The sequence below is a fragment of the Thermothielavioides terrestris genome, chromosome 1 (assembly GCF_000226115.1).
Source record: "Thermothielavioides terrestris NRRL 8126 chromosome 1, complete sequence".
NCBI classification, from domain to species: domain Eukaryota; kingdom Fungi; phylum Ascomycota; class Sordariomycetes; order Sordariales; family Chaetomiaceae; genus Thermothielavioides; species Thermothielavioides terrestris.
In genome coordinates, this window is record NC_016457.1 from 562,457 (window position 1) to 588,999 (window position 26,543).

At 51.5% G+C, this 26,543-nt stretch overlaps 3 protein-coding genes across 3 annotated transcripts; all 3 read right to left on the reverse strand.

The window, feature by feature from the left end:
• Positions 1 to 397: 397 nt before the first annotated feature.
• On the reverse strand, positions 398 to 1,756 carry THITE_2083808 (uncharacterized protein; the record flags this gene model as incomplete). Its single annotated transcript, XM_003648565.1, has 1 exon — positions 398 to 1,756. One exon carries the CDS (start codon positions 1,754 to 1,756, stop codon positions 398 to 400), a length of 1,359 nt encoding a protein of 452 aa, XP_003648613.1.
• A 9,122-nt stretch (positions 1,757 to 10,878) lies between these two features.
• THITE_2106274 (uncharacterized protein) lies at positions 10,879 to 18,087 on the reverse strand. The gene is made up of 5 exons (XM_003648566.1): positions 17,602 to 18,087; positions 17,236 to 17,530; positions 11,262 to 17,153; positions 11,000 to 11,173; positions 10,879 to 10,912 (listed from the first exon to the last, which is right to left on the reverse strand). The coding sequence occupies exons 1-4, from the start codon at positions 17,916 to 17,918 to the stop codon at positions 11,126 to 11,128; spliced, it is 6,552 nt and encodes a 2,183-aa protein (XP_003648614.1). The 5' UTR covers positions 17,919 to 18,087; the 3' UTR covers positions 10,879 to 10,912; positions 11,000 to 11,125.
• A 5,687-nt stretch (positions 18,088 to 23,774) lies between these two features.
• THITE_2038876 (multicopper oxidase like protein) lies at positions 23,775 to 25,675 on the reverse strand (the record flags this gene model as incomplete). The annotated part of the gene is made up of 4 exons (XM_003648567.1): positions 23,775 to 24,405; positions 24,475 to 25,038; positions 25,130 to 25,250; positions 25,306 to 25,675. The coding sequence occupies 4 exons, from the start codon at positions 25,673 to 25,675 to the stop codon at positions 23,775 to 23,777; spliced, it is 1,686 nt and encodes a 561-aa protein (XP_003648615.1).
• Between the last annotated feature and the right edge of the window lie 868 nt (positions 25,676 to 26,543).

The window sequence follows — 26,543 nt, forward strand, 5'->3', positions numbered from 1 at the left end:
AGTGACCAGGTCATGAGCCAAGGTCAGAGGGACAACTGAGAATGAGAGAGACGAGACGTTTTTGAGTACTCAATGCGATATGCCAACCTAGTCTCTGACACGATTCCAGGTGTCTTTCCAAAGTTAGGTAACAATTCTATAAAGATGACATGGAACACCCTCTCGAGAAGATTCTTGGCTGGACGTGAAACGCCACCGCTATGACCTTTCTCTGCGCGCACAACGGGTTCAACAACAAACACAAAATGGAAGTACGTACATACAAGAACATTTTATACATCAATATTTTTCCATTCCCCCTTCCACACACCTTTTTTTTCTGGGTTTTTGCTTTTTCAACTTTTTTTTTTTTTTTTTTGTTTTTCCCCCTTCCCGTTTTCCCCCACAGCCTTCTCTCTCACCCCAGAAAGTCCGGGAGCAGCCCCTCCCACTCTTCCATGGCCGCCAGAACGGACACTCTCCAATCGGCCTCGGCCAGGGCGACGGCGGCGAGGGGGGCCTGTGCCGGAGCTTCGTCGACCCAGGCGCGGAACTTCTCCAGGTGGCGCTGCACGCAGTACACCTGGGCGGCGAGGGTGCACCAGTCGTCCAGGGCGGACTGGTCGGCGAGCTGCTTCGGGGACGTGCCGGGCGGCAGCTCGGTTTTCATGGCCGTCGTCTGCATGAGGTAGGCAGACATCAGCGTCGTGAAGGCGAGGCCGAGGAGCAGGACCGAGGCGATGTTGGTGCGCGCGGGCGGGGTGCACCGCTGGCAGACCAGGGCGTCCGAAACGGCGTTCATGACCCTCTGGCACTGCCCCAAGAAGGCTTTCCGGTACGGGGACCCGGGCTGAGCCTTCCCGGACATCTGGTGCAGCGCGGTCATCTGGCGCTCGCACACCTCGAGGCACCGGCACGTCGTGGGGGTCGTCGTCATCGTCATCGGCGGCGCGGAGTCGACAATGCCGTTGAAAAAACGGTTGAGGACGGCCGGATCGAAATAGTCGTCCCCGTCCAGGGCCCCCGAGAGGCTGCCGAACAGCGGCAGATCGCCGAAGTCCGGGTCGACGGCAGGGGCGGGGACGGCTGGGGACGCGGCGACGGCGGGGGACGCAGGGACGGCGGGGGACGCAGGGACGGCGGGAGGCGCGGGGACGACCGGAGGCGCGGGCACGGCGGGCGGCGTGACGACGGCGGGGGGCGCAGGGACGGCGGGAGACGCGGGCACTGTGGGAGGCGCGACGACGGCGGGGAGCGCGGAGACAGCCGGAGGCGCGGGCACAGCGGGGGGGGCGGCGGCGGCGAGGGGCGCAGGGACGGCGGGAGGCGCCTGCAGGGCGGGAGGCGCCGCGACGGCGGGGGGCGCGGAGACGGCGGGAGCCGAGGCCTGATGCTGTGTCTTCCCCCGCTTCGACGGGGGGGCAGCTCCGGCTTCGGCCGGCTCCTTTCGCTTTTGGCCGCCTTTTGTACTGCACGCCGGGTATTCACAGGGCGTGCAGTACACAATGCAGCGCCTGCACCGTGGGAGGTCCTTTGAGCACTGGACCTTGGCCTTCGAGCACCCCGCGCAGGCCCTGGGGTGCTGTTGCGGCTCTTGCCGGGCCGAGGCGGCTTCGGACTCCATCCTGGCAAGAGCCGCGCGCAGTTGGCGTTGTAAAACGCCTTGGCTGCCGATGGTCTGGAGGGCAGGGTGTTGCGCCTCCATCATCGGGGTAAAGGGGAAACTCATCCCCTGAACCGTCCGAAACTGAGGGAGTACGTTCTGTTGCTCGGACATGGTGGATGACGCTTTGGTTCAGGCGATGAACAGTGGTGGCTGACCGAGACGATGGGCAGATGTTTGTTCAGATGAAGACTGAATACAAGGACGAGACGAGACACCAGGAGGGAAAGGGCAGAAGAGGGAGGTATTTATAGACAAACGGAGCGTCGCCAGAGTTGCAATACGTACACGGCGTGGCGAGACGGCGCCCTGCGGTATGCGCGTTGACGACAGCAGATGATGTAGACACGCCGCATGGGCTTCGTGCATGCAGGTCTGATATGTGGATGATGCTATTGTCCATGATCGGGCAGGCAGCCGGGTAGGTAGGATGCAGACCAACGACACACGTACAAGGAGGAATGCATTCTTGGATTGTTGACATCTTCTACGTTGATACTGCACAGGTGGCTATTAAAGATAGGTCACCTCCATCACCCTCCTTGTAGGACGTGTCTCGCCCAAGAAGTCACAGAGAAAAGGAAATAAAAGCCATTGAGAGAAGAAAACGGGATCAGCGACATAGATGGCCTCCTAGGTGATGGTCGAGTCACCCAGGCAGCATCATAAATGGCTCAACTTGGAGATACTGACCTCATCTGGCCACATCCTACGTACATGTCTCGCTGATGTCGTATGTACAAGCTGCATGGCAGACGCCAATGCGCGCATATTAGCCCAGAGACGCCTTAGCCCAGAGACGCTATGTCTTTTCATGCATATGCTAATGGAGAAAAAAAAGCCTGCCAGGCGACTGACATACTCACTGCAGGTCCCAACGATCCTTAAACTCCTGAATACCAATTCATCAAGCCGTTACTGGCACTACGCGCAACTCCACACTACCTGCGTCAGCGAGGGCAAAGATGGCATTGGCACCAAGCATCCGCGTCATTCCCGCTAGAAAATCTTTTCTCGAGTGTGTGGCAGGTCGTAGTTTACTTTACTTCTCTTCTCATGACACTTCTAGGATGTCATTGAAGCTTTGCCACCGGAGGTAAACAAGCAATTTCCACATCCCATTCCCGAGGCAACCGCCCGACTTACAAACAACAATCCTCTGCCCATAAAATGTGAGAGCAACTAGGCGAATAACTGACCAATTGACCGCGACATAACATCTCTATTCAACAATGACCCTCCAATCTATCCCATTGAAAATCTCAACAACTGTAAGCTTACTCTACCCAAAAGGGACTTTGGAGCCCCTTAAAAGACGTGCCTGCCAGTCCCTGAGACCCCTGAACACAAACACCACACCCACATCCCACTCAGCCCATTGACGCAACGCTGCGGCCCGCAGTGAAGTGGATCACTCGTCTAAATGGGCCTGAGCCAACTGAGCCACATAACCTTATGTTGACGTCACGGTATGTAGTGTAGGGACGTGTTGTGGGTCACGGTGGACGTATATTTCCCCTCTCCTGCGTTGTCTCGCCAACGGAGGCCTGCTTTCGTTTCGGGGGAGGTAACAGTATCTTTGCTCGCGAGTCCGCAGTATTGGGCCTTCATGCTGCAGCGCCCACCTGCCTACAGGGAAAAAGTTTTGCCGTTGCACAAAAAAAAAAATAAAATAAAATAAAATAAAATAAACATAAAAATAAAAAATAAAAAATAAAAAATAAAATAAAATAAAATAATAATAATAATAATAATAATAAAAATCTGCCGTTGCATTGTCCTTCGCAATGCCTAGCAGCCAACCACCTCCTTCGGTACCCTACAAACTAGGTTAAGAAGCAATCATCAACTACGCATCTAATATATATACTATACAACGGCCCTCAATTTTGCTATAAGGCGATAGTCATTCAAGCTACAAAACAGGGGTCTCCCTTAACTAATTGTTATTGCTCTCTATCTTCTATGTCTGTTAACAGATAATAGGTATAGGGTATAGGTCTATTAGCGTTTTTTCCCCCCTACCTCGCTTACCCCTTTTCGGATATACGAGCCCCCTTTTTAGATATATAAATTTTATAGAAAAAGCTTGGCTCCCCCTTTTTTAGATGCTCCCCCTTTTCTAGGTATATAAAATTTTCTACTCTCTCTCCTCCTCCCTTTTCTATTATTATTTATAGCTTCTTCTACCTCTACTACGTTTCTCTAGATCTACTATGCTTCGTAACTCGATATACCTCCTCTTCGCTGACCTCCTACCTCTTAGTCTACGTTCTATAACCGTTGCTATATATATAAGTCGCTATTAGACTTTTAGACCTATTGCAATAGCGCTTCTTATATTATATACATCTCTTATAGTAGTAGTCGTAGGCGTAGACGTAGCTATACTCGTACTCTTGACCCTCCTAAGCTCCTCCCGCCTCTTGATCCTATAGTTCCTACTAGTTGGCTACCTCTTATAGATTGTATAACTTTCGTGATCCTACTCTACTATCCTATACTACTATATATTGCTAACGTCTATATAGGCAGTATAACCGTTGTATTGTATAATCTTAGGCCAATGGACGTCGAGTATACCAAATATAGTACATTATATTGGATAGATAAACGTCTTAGTATATATTTATATATCTATTATATCTTCTTCCTTAGCTAATACTCTTCTATAGTATAGAATTCTATAGCTATAAATCCTATATTTAGCTCCTATTGCCTATAGGGCGACGTTTCTTTCCTACTAAGCTACTACCTTCTAGATTTCCTTAACCACCTATTGTATATATAAGATCCTTAGAGGTCCTATTTTTATAATAATCTTCGTCGTTATAACTTAGCTTTTATATTTACTTCTATTTCTATAAATCAAACTACTTACAACGTTTATAGTAGCGGGCCTATAGATTTTTAAATCTATAGCGCCCTATATTATATTGCTAGCCCTCTTATAGAGGTGCTTAGAGAGCCTCCTTAGTACACTTAGCTTTTTTTTTATAATCTATAGACTACTATTGTATATTGAACTTTCTTCTTTATAGACTCCAATTACAATTTTATATTACGCTTTATAGACTTTCTCTATCGATATAACCCCTTTATTTATATCTACCTAACTACGAGGAAATACTTTTTTTAGAGCTTAGCTATATCGTAAATTGCAATTATATCTTAGTTATATTTAGTTGTAGACTATAGCTATAGTTACGACTATTACTATAAGAATCTACTAATAGTAGATAAAGTAGTTGTTCTTATTCTAGAGGAGAATTCGGAGCTTGATTTTCGTAATATCGTCTTTATACACCGCTTAGACGACGGCTCTATATAGGCCTAGCACTATATTCACCTATATTACCTTGCCTATCTCCTATTGGCCTATCCTTTAATATTTTTGTTTAGAGATCCTAGCTTTTACTAGGGCTTATAGCTCTATAATAGCTAAGGGCAGGGCTATACTCAACTAAGTATTGAGTTTAGGTAGTAGTATCAGTACTTATTATATCTTTATATAGGTTATAGCTAAACGCCTTTCCTTTTTCGCTAGTTGTTCTAGTAGTTTTTAGTAGACCTTTAGACTATAAGCAATTAGTAAAAGCTATATTAGATTTATAACAACTAGAAGGAACTATATATAGAATTGTACTAAGGAGTATAGGACTAGCTATAGCTAGATGATAGTGATGTTTATAAGCTTAAGTAGCGAATTGTCTTGTCTATAAGCTATATTAGGGGCCTACACTTCATTGCTCAGTGCTATTAGGATTCAATAGCTATCGTTTATAAGCTAGGTTATCCTATACTGTTTATTATAGTTATAGCCAACCTAAACTAGGTAGAGATCTAGTAAAAGCTTCTTCTAGGCTAGACTATAGTAGACCACCTTAACATTGTTAGCTATATCTTTGAGCTTAAGTACTAAGCTATCCTTTATAAGCTTTAGTATAGCAACCTGTTTAGCGAGTTTATAGGCATTGTTTAGACTGTTAAATACTAGAAACGTAGGCTCCTATACCGCTATATCTTGCTTTTCCTTTTATAAAAGTCTATATATCTATTTTTTATACTTGCCAACGTTGATCGTATTATCTAGGCTAAACTTCTAATAGAGGTAGAGGATCCTAATAGCTAGTTGCAAGCTATTATTATAAGCAATATAATTTATAAGCTATATAGTTTTAATAACCCTACCTCTCCTTATATAGTTCGTAACTCTTATATAGGGGTTATAAGCTGTTTAAAGCGCTTTTCAAAGACGTTTATAAAGGAGACTGTTATCCTAGAAAATGGATATCCTATCTATCGTCGTCAAGACACTAGGCAAACAGTTACTCGTAAGGTCAATAGCTATAAGGTGCAACTTAACAACCGTTAGGTTGTACTTTATAACCTTTACCTCTCTTATAAATATATTACCTATATCAATATAGAGATTTATATATCTATAAAGTCTATTAAGTATATATATAAGTATATTTATAAAAGGACTGATTAGTCGACGGTTCAACTTTCTATAAATAACTAGCTCAACGAGGTTGATACCTACTTGTAATATCGGTATATTAGCCTAGTAGAGGCGGTTATATAGCTCTTCGAATTTTACATCTATTGTAAGTTCCCCCCTATTTATCGCCTTCTAGTCCATCTTAAGCATTAGCAATACGTTGTTTTCTAGGCAAATAGCACTCCTAAAGAGCTTATAGAAGCGTTAGAACGTAGGACTATAGAGCTAGAAGTATTCTTTACTTACAATGTAGCCTATAAGGATACTTGTAATATCCTCTATATTGATTTTCCTTTATACTTCGTCTAGGATAAGCGGTTATAGGAGTAGAAGCCCTATATCTATAGTACTACTATTAGGCGTATATACTACGTTCCTTCTACTATAGGTGAGTAGTATTTTCTTCGTCTTCTTCTTTGTTTAGTCCTTAGCATTTAGTCGTTTACCTATTTACAAACTATAAATAGCTACGAATATCCTACCTTTCTAGCTATATACGTTGTAGCTAGTCTACTCGACTTTGACTAGAGCTAGATTATATACTTCAACGAGGCTATAAACTAGCAAATAGAGTATACCCTTTATAAGCTTTTTGCTATTGGCCTCCTTACTAACGATATTATAGACCTAGTAGCGCTATAGTTACAGTTTTACAATTCCTTTTACAACGATCTTCTATACCGCCTTAAGCGTATTACAAATATCCCACTAGACTTAGAAGAACTATATTTCGACTTTAGGCTCTTTTTATTAAATTAGCTACTAGCTAATAGCGATAAATGTTTAGCCAACTTTAGTTTACTAGCTATTCGTTACTACTAGGAGGATATAGAGTAGAACCCTCTATTATAGGTAGAGCTTAGTTATAATCGTCAATAGTAGAAGGCCCTCTTTATAAACATTTAATCTCGGTTAAACGCTAGCTAAGTAGCTCTCTTTATAGAGATTATAGCTATAGTCGACTTATACTCTAAAACGGCCTATTTTTTTATCTAAGGCGCTAACGAGACTAGTAAAACCTTTTTATATCGTTGTCTCTCTTCTTTCTTCCGTTTATAAGGGTATATTATCCTTTACGTTGCTTTTTCTAGTATTGTAGCTCTCCTTCTCGATAGCGGCTACACTTCTTACAGCTATTTCAAGATTCCGATCGACATTATAGACGCTAGTATTTATATAGTCTAGAAGAACACTCAGCTTATAACTCTTTTACAATATATCAAGCTCATTATCTAGGACGAGGTTCCAATGTAGCACTGCTACTGCTTTAAAGCTATAGATCGTATATTGTAAGATATTTATAACTACGATAGCCTCTTTAGAGGAGTTCTAGTTGTATTAGGGGGGGACTTTATACAAATCTTGCCTATTGTTCACAATAGTAATAGGTATTACATTGTTTAAGCCTATCTATAGAACTCGCCTATTTGGCCTTAGCTATAGGTCTAGAGATTAACGGAGAATATATAAATATAAAGAGCTAATACTAACAACTGTACTTTCGTAAGTTGGTTATAGGATCTAAGTTATAATCCTTACTTCTATAGCTTTGTTGATCCCCTCCCCCCCTTTACACTTTGTTCTATATAAGAGTAGTTAGTTGATTAGGTCTATCTTATATACTTACTTAAATATATTACAATGGACTCGACAATGTTTATAAGCTAAGCGATTCTTTACCTTTATAATACGACTATAAGTTCTATCAATATAGCTATTATTTCTTTAGTTCTAGGTTAGGAAACTTAGTATCTCTCTGTCAACGAGGTGGAAAACCCTCCTAATAGCGAGGATCTTAATGCTCTTATATTGTCTTCTGATTTTTTATTTTCCTTAGACTTTGCTTCTATTCTACCTGCTATTCTAACCTTGAAGGTTGGAGCCTCTATTCTTTTACTTCGAAACCTTGACCCTAGTAGTAGGCTCTACAACGGGACTTAGCTAGTTGTAACTTAGCTTGCTTTGTCTATTATTAAAGGGCGAATCTTAATAGGTAACTTTGCTAGGCAGTTGCAAATAATTCTAAAGATCAAGTTGAGTTCTTCAAAGGAGGACTTTCCTTATATTATTGTTTATAGGCAGTTTCTAGTTCGCCTCTACTTTGTAATAACTATTAATAAGTCTTAAAGGTAGTCTTTTTCTTATATTGGTATCAATTCTTAAAAGCCTATATTTTCTTATAGCTAGTTTTATATAGCTATATCTTAGGTTATAGATATTTATAATGTTTATATATACTTATTAGATTTAAAGGTATAGGACAAGAAGCTTATAAACATTGTATACCTAGAGGTACTAATATTATAATATAGTTATTAAATGCTATTGTAGATTATTATAGTTAAGGTGTGCTATATATTAACTAATGCTTTGTACCTATATTAAACGCTATTTCAAATTCCTATAGTCTAGGTATATAACGTTATTATAGCTAAGGTATATAACGCTATTCTAGATTCCTACATTCTATATATATAACGCTATTCTAGATTTTACGCTCTAGATATATAATACTTTGTACCTATAGCTAGTAAACACGTTTCTCTCCTCTATAGTATATCCTTTGTAGATCTATCAAGTAGGTTCGTTATAACTTACGTTCTTTAATTATATCTCCTTCCTCTATAGTTTATCTACTACAAATATATCAAGTAGGTTAGCTATATCTCTAAAAGCCTCTACAAAGGTCTACTCTTCTTTTATAGATAAGTATAGAAAGAGCTTGCGAATAAGCTTAATATAGCGGTTAACGCGTTTAATAGGGCTTGTAAATTCGCTATATATAGCGTAGCGTCTATCCTCTCTTAGGTAATATAAGCTATAATAGGTAAACGTAGCAAGGTCGTCATTCAATAGGCGTATAGCCTTCTCTTTAGCTCTATAACGACCATTATAGACAAGGGGTATAAACTCATCTCTTAGAACAGAGTATATAGCAGGAGCTACTATTGTATAGGGAATAGGCTACAAAAGTATATATAGGTCGTTGAACTACTAGGAGCTAACGGAAGATAATACGTCTATTATAGAGCGTGAACACTTAGAGGAGATAACTACTTTAAGCTCCGACTTACACTTTATAGACGTAGTATAATGCTTATACAGCTTAGGTATTGGCTAAAGAGGGGGTAGAGGGGGAGGGGGAGAGGTCGGATCCTTTATAATATAGCGCTTATAAGATATCTTTAACTTTGTTATATATATATTAGCTATAAAGTATATTACAAATATATTAGGAGGACTATATTTACTACTTCCTTTGAAATAGCTATACCTAGTGCTATCTAAGTTATAGTAGTAGCTAGCGTAGTAGCTATTACCTATATTGTCCTATAATACAACGTAGTTTATATATAGGCCTAGACCTTTATCGCAATACTTATATTCACCGTTATTAGGATCGTTGCCTATAATTTATATTAATAGAGATTTAAGGTTAGTCGTATAGTCGAAGTTGATATTACAATACTTATCTAGGTTATAAAGATCTATTTGTAAGTAGATATTATAAACCACTTATAGGTATATTAGCATTAATATCCTATTATTATTATAGATCGCTATATACCTTAAACTTTAGTAGGTCCTATATATACTTTATAGGCTTAGGAAAGTTTTATATAGCCTTGAAAATAACGTCTTTTATAAGGATACTCGCTAGGACCTTTATTTCGCTACCTTCGTTCCCCTCTCTTTACACTTCTATAGCTATATCTTTAGCTTTATTATCTTCCCTTTATACGTCTATCGCTATAGTAGTTGGCGTAGGTGTAAACGGCTCGTAAAGGGTATTGCTATATTGGACGTCTTCGTCCACTTTAACGGATAGTAGAGGCGAGTCTACTTCATTATCTAAAAGCGTAGAAGACATCTAATAGTCGTTAAAAATCATTGTTTATATATAGCGATTGAGCTAATATATATATAGTTACGTTCAATAGCTAGTTAGTTAGTAGCGACGTAGTTGTTAGTCGGTTTATTGCGAAGGATCTAGGTTTTTAGTTTCTAGGTATAGTAATTCTACTTCTATACATAGGCGGCTTTTGTATATACGTTAGACTCGCTCTAATCGCCTAGGAAAAGCCTAGGAAAAGCCTAGAAAAGAGGTAACGGATCAGTAAATACTTATAAATGCGCTGCTAAGCCGAGCTACAACGGATATACGCGGTTCTATGGGATAAATGTCGTATACGCTAGAAAAGGTGGGTGCGTAGGTGTGGAAAAAGTGGGTGGTTGTGGAAAAAGTGGGTGGTTGTGGCACTGCCAAGAAAAAGGATTGAAATGGCTGCGCGTAGCCCGCGAAGCGGGCTGCCAACCCCTAGTCTCGAAGAACTACAGCATCTACCCTGCCACCCACCTCCCGCCTCATCCACACTTAAGATAATGAAACCGAATGTACGCTTGGGGCTGGGCAGATGCGGGACCAAAGACGAATACCTTCCTCGATGGCACTGCTTTTCGCTCAACGAGTGTGACGGGTATACAGCATTTCAAACAAGCCTCGCTCTCTTACAACATCAATCAGTCCCTGCGACGCGCACAAAAATCCTATTAAGGACAAATAAAACCTAACTCCCGTTTCCTCCTCCATTAAGGGAACTCCCCAAGGTCCCAACGTCACCCTATGAAGTGGGGAGTAAAGGAAGGGGGAAGCAACTCTGATGGCAAAAAGTACAAGGCAACGCTATGAAAATCGATCAATCTTGAAAAACACACCACGCTCGATACCCCCGTCCAGGGAAACTCTAAAAAAACTGCCAAATGCTCTACAACCAGGGGCCGGTCAGCAAGCACTGTCGTAAGATGGCATGCGCCACGCCCGAGGCAAGCAAATGATTGACTGGGCTGCTTACCATGCCGAATAAAAATGCCCGCCGACCACATCCACTTTCCAGTAGCTTCCTTGACCAAAACCAACTGTGATAGCCAGCAAGTCGTTACCCCGGGTCCGAGACGCACCGGCCACGGTACACGTCCAGTCATTGCAGCCCAAGAGCATCCTTGACGAAGCCGTTGAGTTGTTTAGCCTGTGGAGAGGCCCGAGGTCAGTACGTTGATTGCTCTTCGAGGCGAGAAGAATGTGGAAACCGTGAGGGAGAGGAAGGGAGAACATACCAAAGCACCGTGCATCATGGAAAAGTGATTGCCCGGCATGTGCCGGAACTGCATCTTCTCCAGGTCCAGGAGCTCGTCCCACCGGTTGGGACCAAAGTCGGAGCGGTTGTCCAAGAGGAAAAGGGCGTGGCCCTTCGGATAAGGCTCTGGTCTCGGGTCCTCGGGATTCTTGCAAACCCCGTCCTCGCACCAGATGGCCATCACCTTGGGGCACTTTTCCTTAGGCAGCGGCAGGGCGTCATAGTTGCTGAGCGCCGTGATAGAGGCGGCGAAGTGGGGGAGCAGCCATTCCGGCACCCTATTGTCGTCGCCCTCCCCGAGGAGACCAATCGAGGCAAACCATGCGTGCAGGCCTTGCGGCAGGGGCTCAATGGTGTGGGGGCAGGGAGCGTCAATGATGATGAGATTCTCGACCGTCTCGCCGGCCTGGACGAGTTGGTAGACAATCTCGTACGCAATCACGCCACCGGCGCTCCAGCCCGAGACGGAGTATGGACCCTTGGGCTGCCGCCGCTTGATCTCCTCGATGAACTTGGCCGCCATGCCGTACACACCACAATTGTACTCCTCCGGCGTCCTCATGAAGGGCGAAAAAAGGCCCCAGACCGCCCAGTCGCCACCGATCTCGGCCATCTCCGTGTACGACGTGGCAGACCCGCTGCCGTCAGGCACCATGAACAGGTGCTTGGACGCCGTGCGGACGACTCCAGATAGGAGAACCGAAGAGGCGCGGCGATGTGGAAAACGGTCGACCAGCTCGGAGGGCCTCGGCGGCTTGGGAGGGGCAGGCTCCTCCAGGCCGATTCTGGGATGCACACGCGTCTGCGATGACTCCCCGCGGTCCTCGGGCTCAGGCGGTTTCTCGGACGGCTGTTTGCGCGCCGGCGGTGTTGCTGATTGCTGCTTGGGTTGCTGCTGTTTCCGGGCCGCGGCCTTCTTGGGTGCAGTGATGCCGAGGGCATGCTCCACCTGGCTGAGCGACGGGTTGTTGACGAACAAGTCGGGCGAAATATCCATGCCGGTCTCCTCGCGGAGCCGGCCGAGGATGGACAGGCTCATGAGCGAGTCCATCCCGAGGTCTGCCAGGTCTGGCGCTGCGATGATCTCGTCCACCTCGATAGCCATCTCGTCGGCGATGATCTTGCGCACCAGGTTCCGGACCTCCTCCTTTGAGTCGTCGCCCTTGACCGAGCTGGCTTCACTATCCCCAATAGGTGTCGTGATGCGCGACTCGGTCTCGCCCTCGGGTGACTCGGCAGTACTCATAAGCTCCGAGTCGTGCGATGAGATGCTCATCTTGCGCGCCGTCTTCTCGAATTGCGCCAGGTAGCGCTTGAATTCGCCAATGGTGGCGTAATCGACGAAGGCGTTGGAGCTTATGTTCAGCTCCAGCTCCTCCCGCAATCTGCCGCTGACTGTCAGAGACATCAGCGAATCGACGCCTAAATCCGCAAAGGCGATGTTGTCCGCGAGCTCGTCGTGGCTGCAGTGCACCTCCTGGGCTATGATGTCCATGACCGAATGGACAAGGCTCCTCAACTTCTGGTTGACCTTGCCGATATTAGCTGGCGTCACAGTCTCCTTCTTCTTCTTGGGAGGGGCCGCCTTCTCGGCGGAAGGCGGCTTGGTGGGTGCCGGCCGAGGAGGCGCGCGAGCGGCGCCGCCACCGGAACGTGGGGGGAGCAGCTGATTCAGAACCCTGCGCGGGACGCACTGGAACTTGATGTTACCAGTGACACCGATGATCCTGTCGCCGTCGAAGACATAGGCGTCACCCGCCATCATCTTGCTGCCCTGCACGGGCTGCATGCGGATGTAGCTGCGATACTCCTTGTCGGCCTTAGGGATCTCGGTGAACCTCATCGAGCCCCAGCCGTGCGAGATGAAGACCTGTTCGCGCGAGTCGATGGCATCGCTTCCGTTGATGATGAAACCGGAGATGTGGCAGACGCTGTCGATGTGATACGGGCTGAAGACAAAGTTGCCGTCCTGCTCGGTGGTTTGGAAGCGGATCTTGGCTGTCGCCTCGCAAGCGGCGCTGTCCAGGATGACCTCTTCCATGCCCCGATACCGAGGAGCGTAGTCGACGAGGGCGGAGAAGAGCTTGTACGCCAAACCGCGGCCGATCTTGGAGGCAATACCTTGCTGCTCGGCCTGCTTGAGGGCGTCGATGCGGGACTTGATCAGGTAGGCGACGCGATCAAACTCGGCCTGCCACTCATCCAAGTTGCCGAAATAGACCTTGCAATTGGCATGCTCAGTCCTCTTTGGTCCTTCGCCCGTGTAGAAGACAAGATCAGCGTGGCCAAGTTTGGCATTGGCAGTCACCTTCAGCCGCAGAATGTGGCTCTTGGCCGTCTCGTCGAAAATGAGCGACTTGGGCACCTCTAACTTAGCGACATTGTACCCAATCCGCTGCGCGTCGGGCCGCAGGAGCTTGTAGGCGTACTCGCACACGGTCATGGCCATGTCGCCGTACAGCGATGACGGGCACAACGGCGCGCCGTTGACCAAATGACCAGACACGGCGTTGCGGAGTTGCTCCTGGCAGAGGTCGGACTCGATCTCAACGGTAGCCACGTCGTCCTTAACCTCTTCCGCGATGATCTTTTGCACGGACGTCGTTGACAGCTTGCGCGTGTGCAACGCATTTGCGGCGTCACGAACCCGGTGTTTGGTAAGGCACCAGTCGCCGGTGTACTGAAGCCAATGGTTGCTCTCGTCGAATGCGTAGCTGGGCAGATCGAGCAGGCGAACCGAGTCCTGGAAGTCACGATGGTACTCATTGAAGTCGATCTTGACGCCCTCACAATGCAGCGTGGCAACGGTACTCGATATGCTCTTGTAGCAGTCCTCTTTGCGCCGCAGGCTGGGAACTGCGACGGTCGGCGCACCGAAGACGCCTTTGACGAGATTGGCGCACACAGGATGGGGGCCGATCTCAATCCAGACGGTCTTGTGATCAATAGTCTCAGCCGCCTGAGCAGAGACGAGCGCGCCAAGGAAATTGACCGGCTGGCGGGCATGCTCGCGCAGGTATCTCGCATCGATGGGCTCGCCTTCAATCTCTTTGCCGAGGAAAGGCGAGATGATCGGGAGCTTTGGTGCGCGGAAGCTGATCCCTTGAGCGACCGCCTCGAAATCGTCCAGGATGGCGTCCACCTGGGCGGAGTGGAAGGCGAAAGGCACACGGAGCTCAGTGCACTTGAGCCCAGCGGCAGATAGGGTCCGGGAGGCCTCGGAGATCTCATCAGCCTTGCCGCTGAGGACTGTCTCGCGCGGTCCGTTCATGCAAGCAACCTCGATTCCGCCGGCGTTGGCGCCGAGGACGGGTCTGACATCCTCCTTTGAGCCCTGCACAGCGAGCATCGAGTGGGTTCCAGGCGTGCACTTGTCGACCAGCATCTGGGCGCGAACGCCGACAAGATAGATGACGTCGCTGGCGGAGAGTACGCCAGCGGCTTCGAGCGCGGCATACTCTCCGAGGCTGTGGCCCACCACCAGGGAAGGCTTGACTCCCCACGAGACCCACAGTCGACCAAGCGCCATCTCGAACGCGACCAAGCCAAGCTGGACAACTACCGGTGACAACTTAGCCACGTCGGGCTCGCTGCCATCGATCAAGGGAAGGAACGATGGTAGGCCATGTATCCAAGCGAGGCGGACGAACTCGTCGATGCTCTGCCGGAAGACCGACTGGTGCTCGTAAAGATCCTTCCCGAGCCCTGCGTAGTGCGAGCCTTGTCCAGTAAACATCAGCACAACCTTAGGCTGCTGGGGCGGGACGGGGGAGATGTGATCCTGGAGGCGAGCCGCGATGGCGTTCCGAACCTGGGCAAGATCGGAACCAGTCACGGCCATGCGCCAGTAGTGCTGGATCTTTCTCGCCGTCATGGTATATGCGACGTGTGAGAGCGGAACGTCTGGATGCGTCTCAATCCAATCCATGAGGCGTTGCGCGTTCTTGATCATGGACGTCTTGGACTTGCCCGTCACCGTGACAATGTGGTGGCCGCGCGGGTCGACCGCCGCCGGCTTGGGTTTCGGGCCGTCCTCGAGCAGGAGACCGGTGTTGCCTCCGGCGGCGCTGAAGTTGTTGATGAAGACGCGCCTCGGCCTCCCATCCTTCCGTCGGAAGGGCGTCGCGTGGAAGGCAATGTTGACGTTCCGCGCGGACAAGTCGTCGGGGAAAGTCCGGTTCATCACGGAACCAGGCTTGATACCGACATGGGGCGGAATGACGTTCTTCTCGAGCATGAGAAGCACCTTGATGAGGGCTGTAACTCCCGATGCGGCCTCTCCGTGGCCGACGTTGGCCTTGACAGCACCTAGGTACAGCGGTCTGTCGGCGCGGCGCTTGCGGTCTGCCGGGGCGAAGACGTTGGTTACGGACAACATCTCGGTCCCGTCCCCGGCCTGCGTGCCCGTGCCGTGCATCTCAACGTAGTCGACGTCCAAGGGATCAACGCCCGCTTCCTCCAGGATGGCGGTCGACAAGGCAGACTGCGTCGGGCCATGCGGGTGCGTGATGGATATGGCATCCGCGGAATGGTTGGTCGCAGTGCCGAGGATGACGCCCAGAATTCTGTCCTTGTCGGCCAAGGCGTCATCCAGACGCTTCACGACGACGGATGCGCAGCCGTCACCACGGCAGTATCCATCGGCAGCGTCATCGAAGGTGGAGCAGGGGCCGTTTTTCGAAAGAAACTGGCCCTTGCTGAGCCCGGCAAAGATGTCCGGGTTCGTCATGCAAGAAAGGCCTCCGACGATGGCCGTGTCGCAGTCCCGCGCCCAGAGCGCGGTGCAGGCAACCTGCATGGCGGCCGCGCTTGAGGAACACGCCGTGTCGATGTTGAGACTGGGCCCGCTGAAGCCAAAGTAATAATTGATGCGCCCTGGGCCAAATGCCCGCACGCCGCCCGTGATGAAGTACGTGTCCACGTCCTGGGCGGCGTTGATCTCTCGCCAGTCATCGGAGGTCTGGCCGTAGAATGTGCCGATGCGATCAAGCCTCGTAGATGGCGTTCTGTTTGGAACGTAGCCCGACATCTCCAGAGCCTCGTACGCGGTGGTCAAGGCCATCCGCTGCATCGGACAGGTCTGCAACGCCTCGCGCGGGGACATGTTGAAGAAGCGATGGTCGAACAGGCCGGGCTGCTCAATCCAGCAGCCAAAAGGCGTGTGGCTCTTGTTGGTGCCTTTGCCCGACCGATCGACGTGCGTTCTGTGATCGAATCGGTCCGCAGGGACCAGGCGGTGGACGTCAAGGCCGCGTTCCAACAGCTCCCAGAGCTTCTCGTGGCTGGCGGCATCGGGAAAACGCCCGGCCATGCCGACAATGGCAAGCTTGCACTTCCCGCTCAGGCTCGATGTGGCCTCGGGTGGCGCATCATACGGTGTACGGACAACGACCTCCAGATCCGTCTTGGCCTTGAGAGCATGCTTGAGCGCGCCGGCGAGTTGGGTCGGCCCGAGGGGCAAGATGAGGCAGCTCTTGGCTTCAACCTGGCGGGCGTGTTCGACACAGCTGGCAAGAACCTTGTCGAGCATCAAGGTCTCATTCAGGATTGTTGAGGCCACGGAGGTCATGAGGGCCTTGGTATCCGCAGCGGAGAAAAACGATCCAGTCGAGCAGGACATAACGGGCAGCCGTGGACGGGACTTGTAGAATGCATCTTCCACCCGCGGATTGTCCAGGTCGAGAATCTTCTTCACATCTGCACCCGCGTGGAGATGCGGCGCATGGTACGGGCCGTGGACTGGAATCGCCACCGGCTTCGTCGAGAGGATGCCCCGGTTCACCAGAGTGCTGAGTGTGACTGGCGGCCCAGAGACGGCGATGCCACTGCTGGATACGGCACTCACATACGCGCGATTGGCGGGCGGGATTCCCTATACGGAGTTAGCGTTCCCGACTTTTCTCTTTCGTCGGACTGTCGAGGCTGCTTGCGCCTTGGCGGGCTCAAGATCTCACAGTTGATTCCTGGAACTCGGCCAGTTTGACGGCCGTCTCCTCGTGGCTCAAGAGCGGGAAAAGGTATGTCCAGCTTTCCGATTCATCTTGTGCTGAGTGGCTGAACTGCTGGGCGATCGTTTGCACGTAGGAACCCAGCTTGAATGCCAAGATGACGGTCTGAACACCGACTGGGACGAGATCTGGCAACGACGGCGTGACGGAGATGGCGGCTCCGGCCCAGAGTCCCGAGCAAAGTCCAACAGCAACAGTGTGTTCAGGATGAGGGATATCCTCGGAGTGCTTTTCGACGTGGCTAACGTATCGACTGTCAGACAGGGTAATTCGGTACGGGGGCAGGGCATGGGGCACAATCTGTGGACTCACTCGAGAAAGTGGGCGAGCTGCGAGATGGTCAGCAGCGCGGCGTCGACGGCCGCATGCTTGTAGTCGCTCTTGTTGTACCGCTCGTTCAGCTGCTTCAGCGTGAGGAAGTCGGGTAGCCTGCGTGCTTCGGCGGCGGGCAACCTCTGTATCTCCCACTTGAGGGCGTAGGCAGCCTGGCGGAGAAAGGCCTTGGCCAACTCGCCGTGCTGCTCCTGGCCGAAGAAGCGGACAAGGAAGCCATGGGTATCGAGCGATTGGTCACCCAGCAGGAGGTACGCAGGCCGGTTGGCACACGCGTTATCCTGGTCGGCACCCATCTTGGGAGCCTAGCACTGGGCCTGCCGCGAGTGGCGGGGCGTGGCGTGGCGTGAATAGCAGTACTCTGTAGCGAATTCGAGGTATTAGCGGCGGCAGCGCCGGTAGTGGTGGTCGATGTCGTTCTCCGTCGCAGCGCCTATTCCTAAAAATGCTGAGCTGGGGGGGAATGCAGCGGCATGGGGCCTTCCAGCCTCAGCATCAAGCCTGGGAGGGTGATCTGTAAGTGATATGTGTGCTGCGACAGATCGAGTCGAGCAGAAACGTGCCCTCGGCGGCCAATATTCAGGTTATATGATCCGCCGGCCCCTCGTTCTTTCCCGGATGCAGCGCCATCCGCATGCGGTGTAGCAGAACCAGGCCATTCAAAGCAGGCGCGGGTGATAAGCGGAAGCCGCAAGTAGACCGCGGGGACCCGGCGGGAGCCAGGCCCTGGTTTGCCCGTGGACCGTGTGGGCATTTTCGAGAAACCGGACGCCCGTCCCTTGTTCCCCCCTGCAAAGATCACCGAGGCTCAGAAGAGGAGAGGCACAACACAGCCCCCGTCCACCCAGAGGGACAGAGCTCCACGAAGACATGGCCCCGTTCAGCGAAGTCCACGAGGGCCGGGGTAGGTGATACCCACACACTTGGCGCAGCATCTTCCCTCCGCCACGTCTCGACGTTGTGTGCACAAGCAAAGGAAAGGCATCAGGAGCCGACGTGCGGGAATCCGCGATCGAGAAGGGGGGGCCCCCCGGGGAACTCCCGGGTCGGACTCTTTCCGCAGCGACGCCACGGACTACCCCAACAAGCCGCCACGATCAATTGACTTGCAACACGAAGAATGCTGGATGACGGCTTGGCGGACGAGGGGTATGTGGTGATGATGCCATTTCCAGGCCTGGTTGTCATCATTTCCGCACGGGCCGAATCTGAGGGCCGAATCTTCAGGCTTCCACATTACTCTGCAAACCGGCGCTGGAAGGTGCGAATGCTGCAGGAGGCATGACATGTCGTTGTTGGAGCTCGCCTGGAAGGGCGGCAAGTGGAGCCTCATTGGCAGCATGCCAAGCAAGGCTTTGCAGGGGCCACCATGTGGCCTGTGCACTCCGGACAGCTCCCCTTCTGGATCATCCTGCATTGCTGAGTTTCCTCTCCCCTTTTCGCCTGTAATCCGTACCTGTTACACAGATTAAATACACCACATTCGCCGTATCCAGTTGCTCAGTGGCTTGCAAGACAAGGGCATACCCGGGCGTTCGACAGGTAAACTATTGGCCGGCCAAGAAGATTTGCGCCCACAGCGAGCCAGCCGACTTTGTCTACTCCGCCCAGTGCCAGTGCTAACCCAATCTGAAGGAGAGACAACAAGCAGTTGACGGGATGCTAGGTACGATGGGGCTTGGAGACGCTCAGCGCTGTCGTGGGGATCGAGGCTCGAACCCGTCTTTCAAGGCCGGGCAGGTAGGTACCCGGGCCCGCAGCGGCAACGGGGAGGTTAGATCCGCCCTCGCTCATCCTGAGGGCCAAGAAACGACGGGCTTTTCTGCAGCGGCTCGTTGCACGTCGCACGCACAGCCCCGGCTTCAGCTCCGGAATTGCCTAGCCTCATGATAAGTGAATGGAAGACTGCTCAAGAAAATTAGCAGGAACTGTGATGCGGCCGTCCTCGGGACGCTCCGCAGTACCCACGCTTCGGGTCGTCACGTGAACCCAACACGGAGGATACGGTTCCACGAGGGCCCGCCAGCAGGAAACACGTTGACCGCTGGCTATGCTTTACAGGATTGATGGGAACTCTGTGGTTCAGATGCTGCATATATCAGCGCATGGCAGGACGGCCCTGGTTACCTGCAGAGGCAGCCGGCCGAAGCCCAGCGGATCGGCGCTTGGGTCTCGGATCGCTACGGTCCAGCCCAACCAGTATTTGCTGGTCAGTTCGCCAGTCATCATCAGGTCATGGATTTGTAAAGAGAGGTTCCTGTTTGTTGTGGAAGTCCCGGTGCTGGTGGGTGCGGAGCTGGCCGGCTGGCTGCTGACCACAGCATGGCCAGCGACATGCAAACCTAGGAGGGTTTCTGTGACAACACATCGCTCCTAAAACGCGTTTCAGTGATGTGAAGATACCTGTTCGTGGGCGTAGCCTCTGCTGGTTTGCCGATCCAAGAGAACTGAGGTGTGACAGGACGAAGCCGATAAGGTAAGGTACCTGTAAGCATGATGATGCAGGGTGGATATTTTAGGTAAGGGAGGCTGAGGCAGCCTGGCAGGTTATTCGTTCGGATGGCCGCTGGAGATACGGACGCATTCATGGACGGCTTGGATGGAACATTGACTGACTGCGGGAGTTAAAAGATGGCTGGATCATGGCTGATTCGGTAGATTAGGTATGTTAGATGTACGATCCACCGATACTGTCGCAAATGGAACCATCAAGAGCTCCCAGCACAACGGGACACGCAGCGTCTATTTTGCATTATATGGAACCAGGAGGAAATGGGACCCTGAGAGAAATAGAAGTCCAAAAGGTTGAGATTGGAAGTGAAGCTCCCGGTGACCCGGGTGCTTACATGCCAACGTTACCTTACACTTCGGCACTGGCAGACAGCTGCATGCTGGAAGCAGTAAGGTACTTCCGTACCTTGGGCTGATGCCTGGAACTTCCTTCCGGTTATACTGCCTTCTCACTTGATTGTTCCTTCCCTCTGGCACTCTGGACGCTGAAATCCAACCTCAACTGAGTGTTGCCTACCAACCTGAAGTTGCTGCATTTGGTGCCAGTTAAGGAATAGGGTCCTGACCTTCCCTTGCTCCTTCCCCTGACCAGCAAAGACACCTACTCCTACCTTACCTCTCTCAAGGGTCGGCGGATGAAAATTACCTGCCTTATGTAAGGTAAGGTAAGGTTGAATTGGTAGGGAGCTAAGGTCATTGCGAAACCTGGGAGCCTTGCCACGTTCCTCCCTCCTCACAGCAGAGCACAGCTGCCAGCGGCCGACTGACCACGAAGTTAGGACAACCTAGCATGCACGGAACAGCTCATTTAAACTTTCTGTGGTCATAGAACCTCCCGTCCAATACGAACTCCCGTCGTCCCCGGTCCCCGGCAACGGCCCTCGCAGGCAGCCCGTCCCCACAGCCTTGTCCGTTGGACTAATACCTCTGCTCAGCGGCCACCATCTGGCCTCCGTCTTTCCGCGCAAAAGCACCCCCAAAGGCGAGAATAGAAGAGCTTTCCCTGGTGTTTAACGCTGCCAAGTTTCCAGCTGCCCGTCAGTGTACTCGAATCCAGCGGATGCCAGAGTGGTTTTCATATCGTCCCCCGTCCGTTCAGGTTCCCGTCTCGTTCTGCCTGTCCCTAGTCTGGCGGGAATCGCTTGAGATCGCTTGAGCATTCCCTTCACCCGTTGCCAGAAAAAGCCGGTGCGTGCTGGCCTAAGCGACTATCATGGCGACGGCATTGGCGGGTCAGTGCGGCGAGAGCTTGAGACCACCACCACCGGACCCCCGATTGTCCGTCCCGCCATGCCCCCCAGCAGACCTTTCCGGCGACTTCGACTTGGGGAACAGCAAGGCCAAGACGAACTGTTCCGGTTGACCGGCATCCTCGTCCTACGCCTCACTGCCAAGTGGCACGACAGCATGGCACTCATGGTTGGCTGAGAATCTGCATCGCTCCTGGGCCTCTGGAGGCTGAGAGCTGCAAGTTTCAGACCAGTGGCTGAGATACTTTTCACATGCCTACTTTTTTCCACGTTATCCTGACCCAGGAGTTATCTCGCCGACATAATGCCGGTCTGGCACTGTCTTGCATTACGAGACGTGCAAGAGGAAAGGGGCATTCGGGCTGCAGATTTGGAGCCTCGGAGCCAACCGAGATCTCTCTCGCTTTGCGGACGAGATGCATCCTGACCGGACAGAGTACCCCCGTCAACCAAACCACACATTGGCAGCGTATGGACCATGACAGGTCTGAAGGACCCAACCAAGGATTCAGTCTCTCCCGGAACAAGCAGCGCCAGGAATGTGGCCCAATTGACAGTCGTTGATGATCATCCACCACTCATCCATGGCCTGCCGCAGAACGATCATGTCCATTGCCGACGGGATTGAAAGCCACTGCCTCAAAAGGTGTCCATCGGGATCCAGCTTGTTGCCGATGTCTCATGCGCGGTAGGTAAGCGGCAGTTTCTGACTCAGAAGACTGCGATGTGCAATATCTTCTATGGATACCGAGCAGCACGGCCTGCGGTTGGCCCATACTGCACCCATTCGCCATCGGGCTCAACCACATGAAGCACCACATGCTGCTCGCGGGATCACGTTGCAGGAGTTAGCATCCGGTAACTGGCCAGGCAGCTGCTGGACTGAGACACCGAGACATTCACTCCACAGGACTGGTATGTGTCGCATGTCCGTTGGGTACCCGCTGACGGGCTCGATCCTCCTCGGGCCGGAAAGCAGCGGCAGGTCGGCTCAAGGTGGTGAAACAGCCAGCCGCTTAAGTTGCCATACCTGAGTTGCGGATTGCTGCTGCGTAACAGGACTTCCGGTGGGATGGAGATGGGGAACTGACCCGAATGTCCTGCAGCGAGACTACCTAGTCATTATGACGCATGGTGGGATTCAAGATTGGGTGTTAAGGTAGCTTGCTTGTGCTGTTTTCACATGACCGTCGTCACCGGGCAGTTATAGTATCTGCAGCGAGTAGGTATCAAGTCAAGCACGAGCGGAACGCGCTGCATCCAGTTGCGCGTTGCATCGGCGAGACATTATTAACGATGAGTTGGCGCCCCCAATGCTAACGGTAGGTCAGTCTAGGCCGTCCCTCTCATATGTCGCATCTCGAAGACTCTTGATCGAGGATCCGCCATCGCCCGCACCGTTTCCTGTCTCCCTTTAACCGTAGTCAGGGTCAAGTCCCGGTACTGTACGTGGTATTATAGACATACAAAGTGTAGAGCAGGCCCGGGAACGGTGTTGCCTGTCTCGAGTTGAAGAAGCGAGGACGAGATCTTGCATATGCTCGCCTGAACGTGTCACAGGATATCCCCTCAAAGACACTTACTTCGTTCAGTTCGGTCTTCACCAAACCATCCGGTTCCAGTAATCTCGGTTTATTGCTCCGTCTATAGCATCTACTTTGCGTCTGTGCTGACGCCTCTAGTAGAATAATACCGCAACAATGTTGCTCGGGAACCAGCGCAAAGGGGCAAAGAAAGATCCGCGCAAACCGCAACACACGCATACCGCCACACCACGGCTCATAAATTAAGCCAAACGCCAAGCAGAAATGAAAGACAAAACTCCAAAAACGAGCACACAAGACTGTGACGTATCGCCCGGTCATTACCCAAAATCGGCCCATTAACCAAACCTCCCCTCTTCAAATACATATCCAAGCAACCCCATCCCAGGGCCAACTCACCCCGAACCGGCGTCACAGTCTATAGCTGAATCAGAACAACCAGCCGTAACAGCAAACGTCCCTCAAGATCGTGTTGCCACGATACAAAAAAAAAAAAAAATAAATAAATAAATAAAAATAAAAATAATAAAAAAATAATAAAAAAAGTGGGGGGGAGGGGGGCCAAAGCGCGCCGGTCAACTAGTCCTTCCGGACGGAAAAGATGGCCGAAAGTGCCTGGGTCAGGATCTTGGCGAGGCTCTCGTCGTCGACCTGGTCCTCTATGGCCAGGGCCACGGCCCGGGCCGTGTTGGTGGGCCGGCCGTAGGCGGGGATCTTGGTGGTGCTCGACGGCGACCAGACGGCGCTGTTTTTATTAAGAGGAGGGTTAGTTAGCTTTTCTTTTCTTCCTTTCTTCCTTCCTTTCTTTATTTTTTTTCTTTTTCTCCCTTTTTTTTTTTTTCGGGGGTTAAGGGGAAGCACGCGGGGGAAAGGGGAAAGGTGTAGGTAGAGAGGAGAGGATAAGGACGCACCCGCTGTAGGTCGTCGGGGGGACGGTGACGAAGCCGCTGGTGTCGGTGACGTTCTTGGTGTTGCCGGCGGCGTTGCCCTGGTAGGGCGTGTTGGACTTCTTGCACACGTCGATGTGGTCGTCCGGGAAGGTCAGGTTGCGCAGGCGGTCGGGCGCCTCGATGATGGTGGCCGTCAGGCCCATCTCGACGTGCCACTCGATGTGGCAGTGGAAGAGCCAGACGCCCGGGTTGTCCGCCCTGAAGCGCAGCACCGCGTACGAGTTGGGCATCACGGTGACCGTGTCCCGCATCGGCGGCGTGCTCACGTAGTTGCCCTCGTGGCCCGGCCAGGTGCCCACGCCGCTCGACGGCCGGGCCAGCAGTTGGAAATGGTGCCCGTGCAGGTGGAACGGGTGTGTCGCCGTGTCGATGTTGTTGACCACGATCTGCACCGTCTGGTTAAAGTTGACGATGAACGGGTTGACCTGCCCGTAGATGACCGGGTTCGTGTTCTGGTCGCCCGTCGTCGCCACGCTGTAGAGCGTCGGCACCTTCTGGCTGATGTAGGTGATGTTGTTGAAGCACGACCTAATGGTCATTGTGCTGTTAACACACAAGCAGCCTAAAAAAAAAATGCCCGAGATGAATGTTTCTTACCTCGGGTATCCGTTCTGGTCGAGACAGAACTTGAAGTCGAGCTGGATCAGCTGGTCGTACGAGCTGTAGGCTGCTGCGCCGTCGTAGGGTTCGAGCAGCGATTCGTCGATGGGCTGCCACTTGTTCACGACATCTTTCTTATCCAACTTCTTCGACGAATCCAGGACGAGATAGCCGGTGTAGTTGTGTGCCCACTTCAGCTGCTGGCTGGAGTTGGTCCAGTCGCGGTTCAGATCGAGCGAGATCAGGAAGGGGTAGTTTCCGCTGTCCTGGTCGAGAGGCGCGATCAAGACATCGTACCGCTGAGCCGGCGCGATGCGCAACTGGTAGGCGTCTGTCTTCTTCACGTATGCGGCGTCGTTGGCGATGATGTTCATCGTGTGCGAATCGAAGTGGATCATGGCCGAGCCGAAGGCGGCAAAGTTGATGATGCGGATGCGGTACGTCTTGCCCTTGGTGACGTTGATGTGAGAGCCCAGACCTTCGTTAACAATGAGGCTATCTGGGATCGGAGGCGCGAAACGAGTGTTATAGGGACTCAGCATGCTCTGCACTGCCTTCAGGCTGCTGTTGTGATACCTGCGGACAAGCGACGAGGTGAGCTTCTTCAGCCCATGGCAGTGCCTGCACGAGGCCGGGCCTGGCGAGCACTCACCAGTCTGAAACGCTCAGGATGACCTCTTCATCGTAGCTGCTTTTGTACGGGTCGTTTGGGTCGTGCACAATCAACGGCCCGCGCAGGCCGTCGGGATACTGCCCCATGTTGTGGGAGTGATCTGCAGTCCAGGTGTCAGTCTATGCCCTCACTGAGTGTTCTCTACGGGAACATACACCAGAAGGTACCGGGGGCGTCGGCCGTGAACTGGTACTTGACCGACGCGTCCGGCGGGACGGGGCACTGAGTGACACCGCTTGGCCCGTCCATCTCCGGGGTCTGCAGCTGGCTCACGCCGTGGAAATGCAGGCCGGCCGTTTGGTTACCGAGCTTATTAAGGAAGTTGACGATGACGGTGTCGCCCACGGTGGCCTCCAAGGTAGGGCACGGCCATTTGTGGTTTATCCCAATGACGGGCCGCCCGAACCCGTCGGGCTTTGCCCACACCCAGGTCACATTCCAGTCGTAGGTAACGGTACCAGCCCTGACGACGATGACCAGGGCCGGAAGCGAGAGAAACAACTCTAGACAGCGGGACCAGAACATGGTACCGGCTGCGTGAGGAGGTGGCCTTGGTCAATAAGTGGCCAGGGTGGACGGCGGGGGGGTGGGCGTATTGGTTGATACCAACGAAAGCTGGACTAGAAACGACGCAGAAAAAGGGAGAGAACAGAAGGGGGTCGAGCGTCTGGGGCCGTGGGGGGGGAGGGCCAGTTTTTAATATTGGGTAGGAAGGGCAAGTACCATGCTGGTGACGCAACTGTGAAGTTCAAGAGCTTCAAGGCAACGGCGCGAGCGTGCTCGGCACTTGGACAGCAGGGGAGTTCCACCTACGGTCCGAGACAAGAACTTGCTTGTCGAGGTCTGTTTCTCCAAGCTAGTCGAAGGGATCTGGGAAGTTCTAAGCCAGCAGGGAGGGCCGGACACGGCGCCACCGGTGCTTGATGAGTACTGGGAGGCGTACGTGACCTCGTCTGAGTATCTGAACGCCCCGTGTGACGATGGTTCGGCGTCAAGACCGCCGTACTGATTCTTGACAGAAGGGCAGGAGAGTGAGAGGACGGCCGAAGCTGTGGCTACTTAGCGGAAGCCAAGAAGATCACGGCGAGCTAGAAAGGAAGCACCGGAAAAGATGGGCGCCAGGATCAATCGAGAGCATGTGAATCGGGTCTGGCCGTCAGACTGACCAGCCCAGCCCATTTGTCAAGCATAGCCACGCCCTTAAAAAGCACCTGAGCGGGAGGCGCCCTGGTAAGGGGGTGGGAGAAGCAGGTTTTCGATGCTGTGTATCAAATATTAAAACTCTCCCTCGCAGTATAAACAGCGAGAACAGAAGACCTAGGACAGCAGGGTTCGGAATCTGACGCTTTTGCAGTTGTCACTGTTTGCAACGGCATCCACAGCCGGTTTTGGG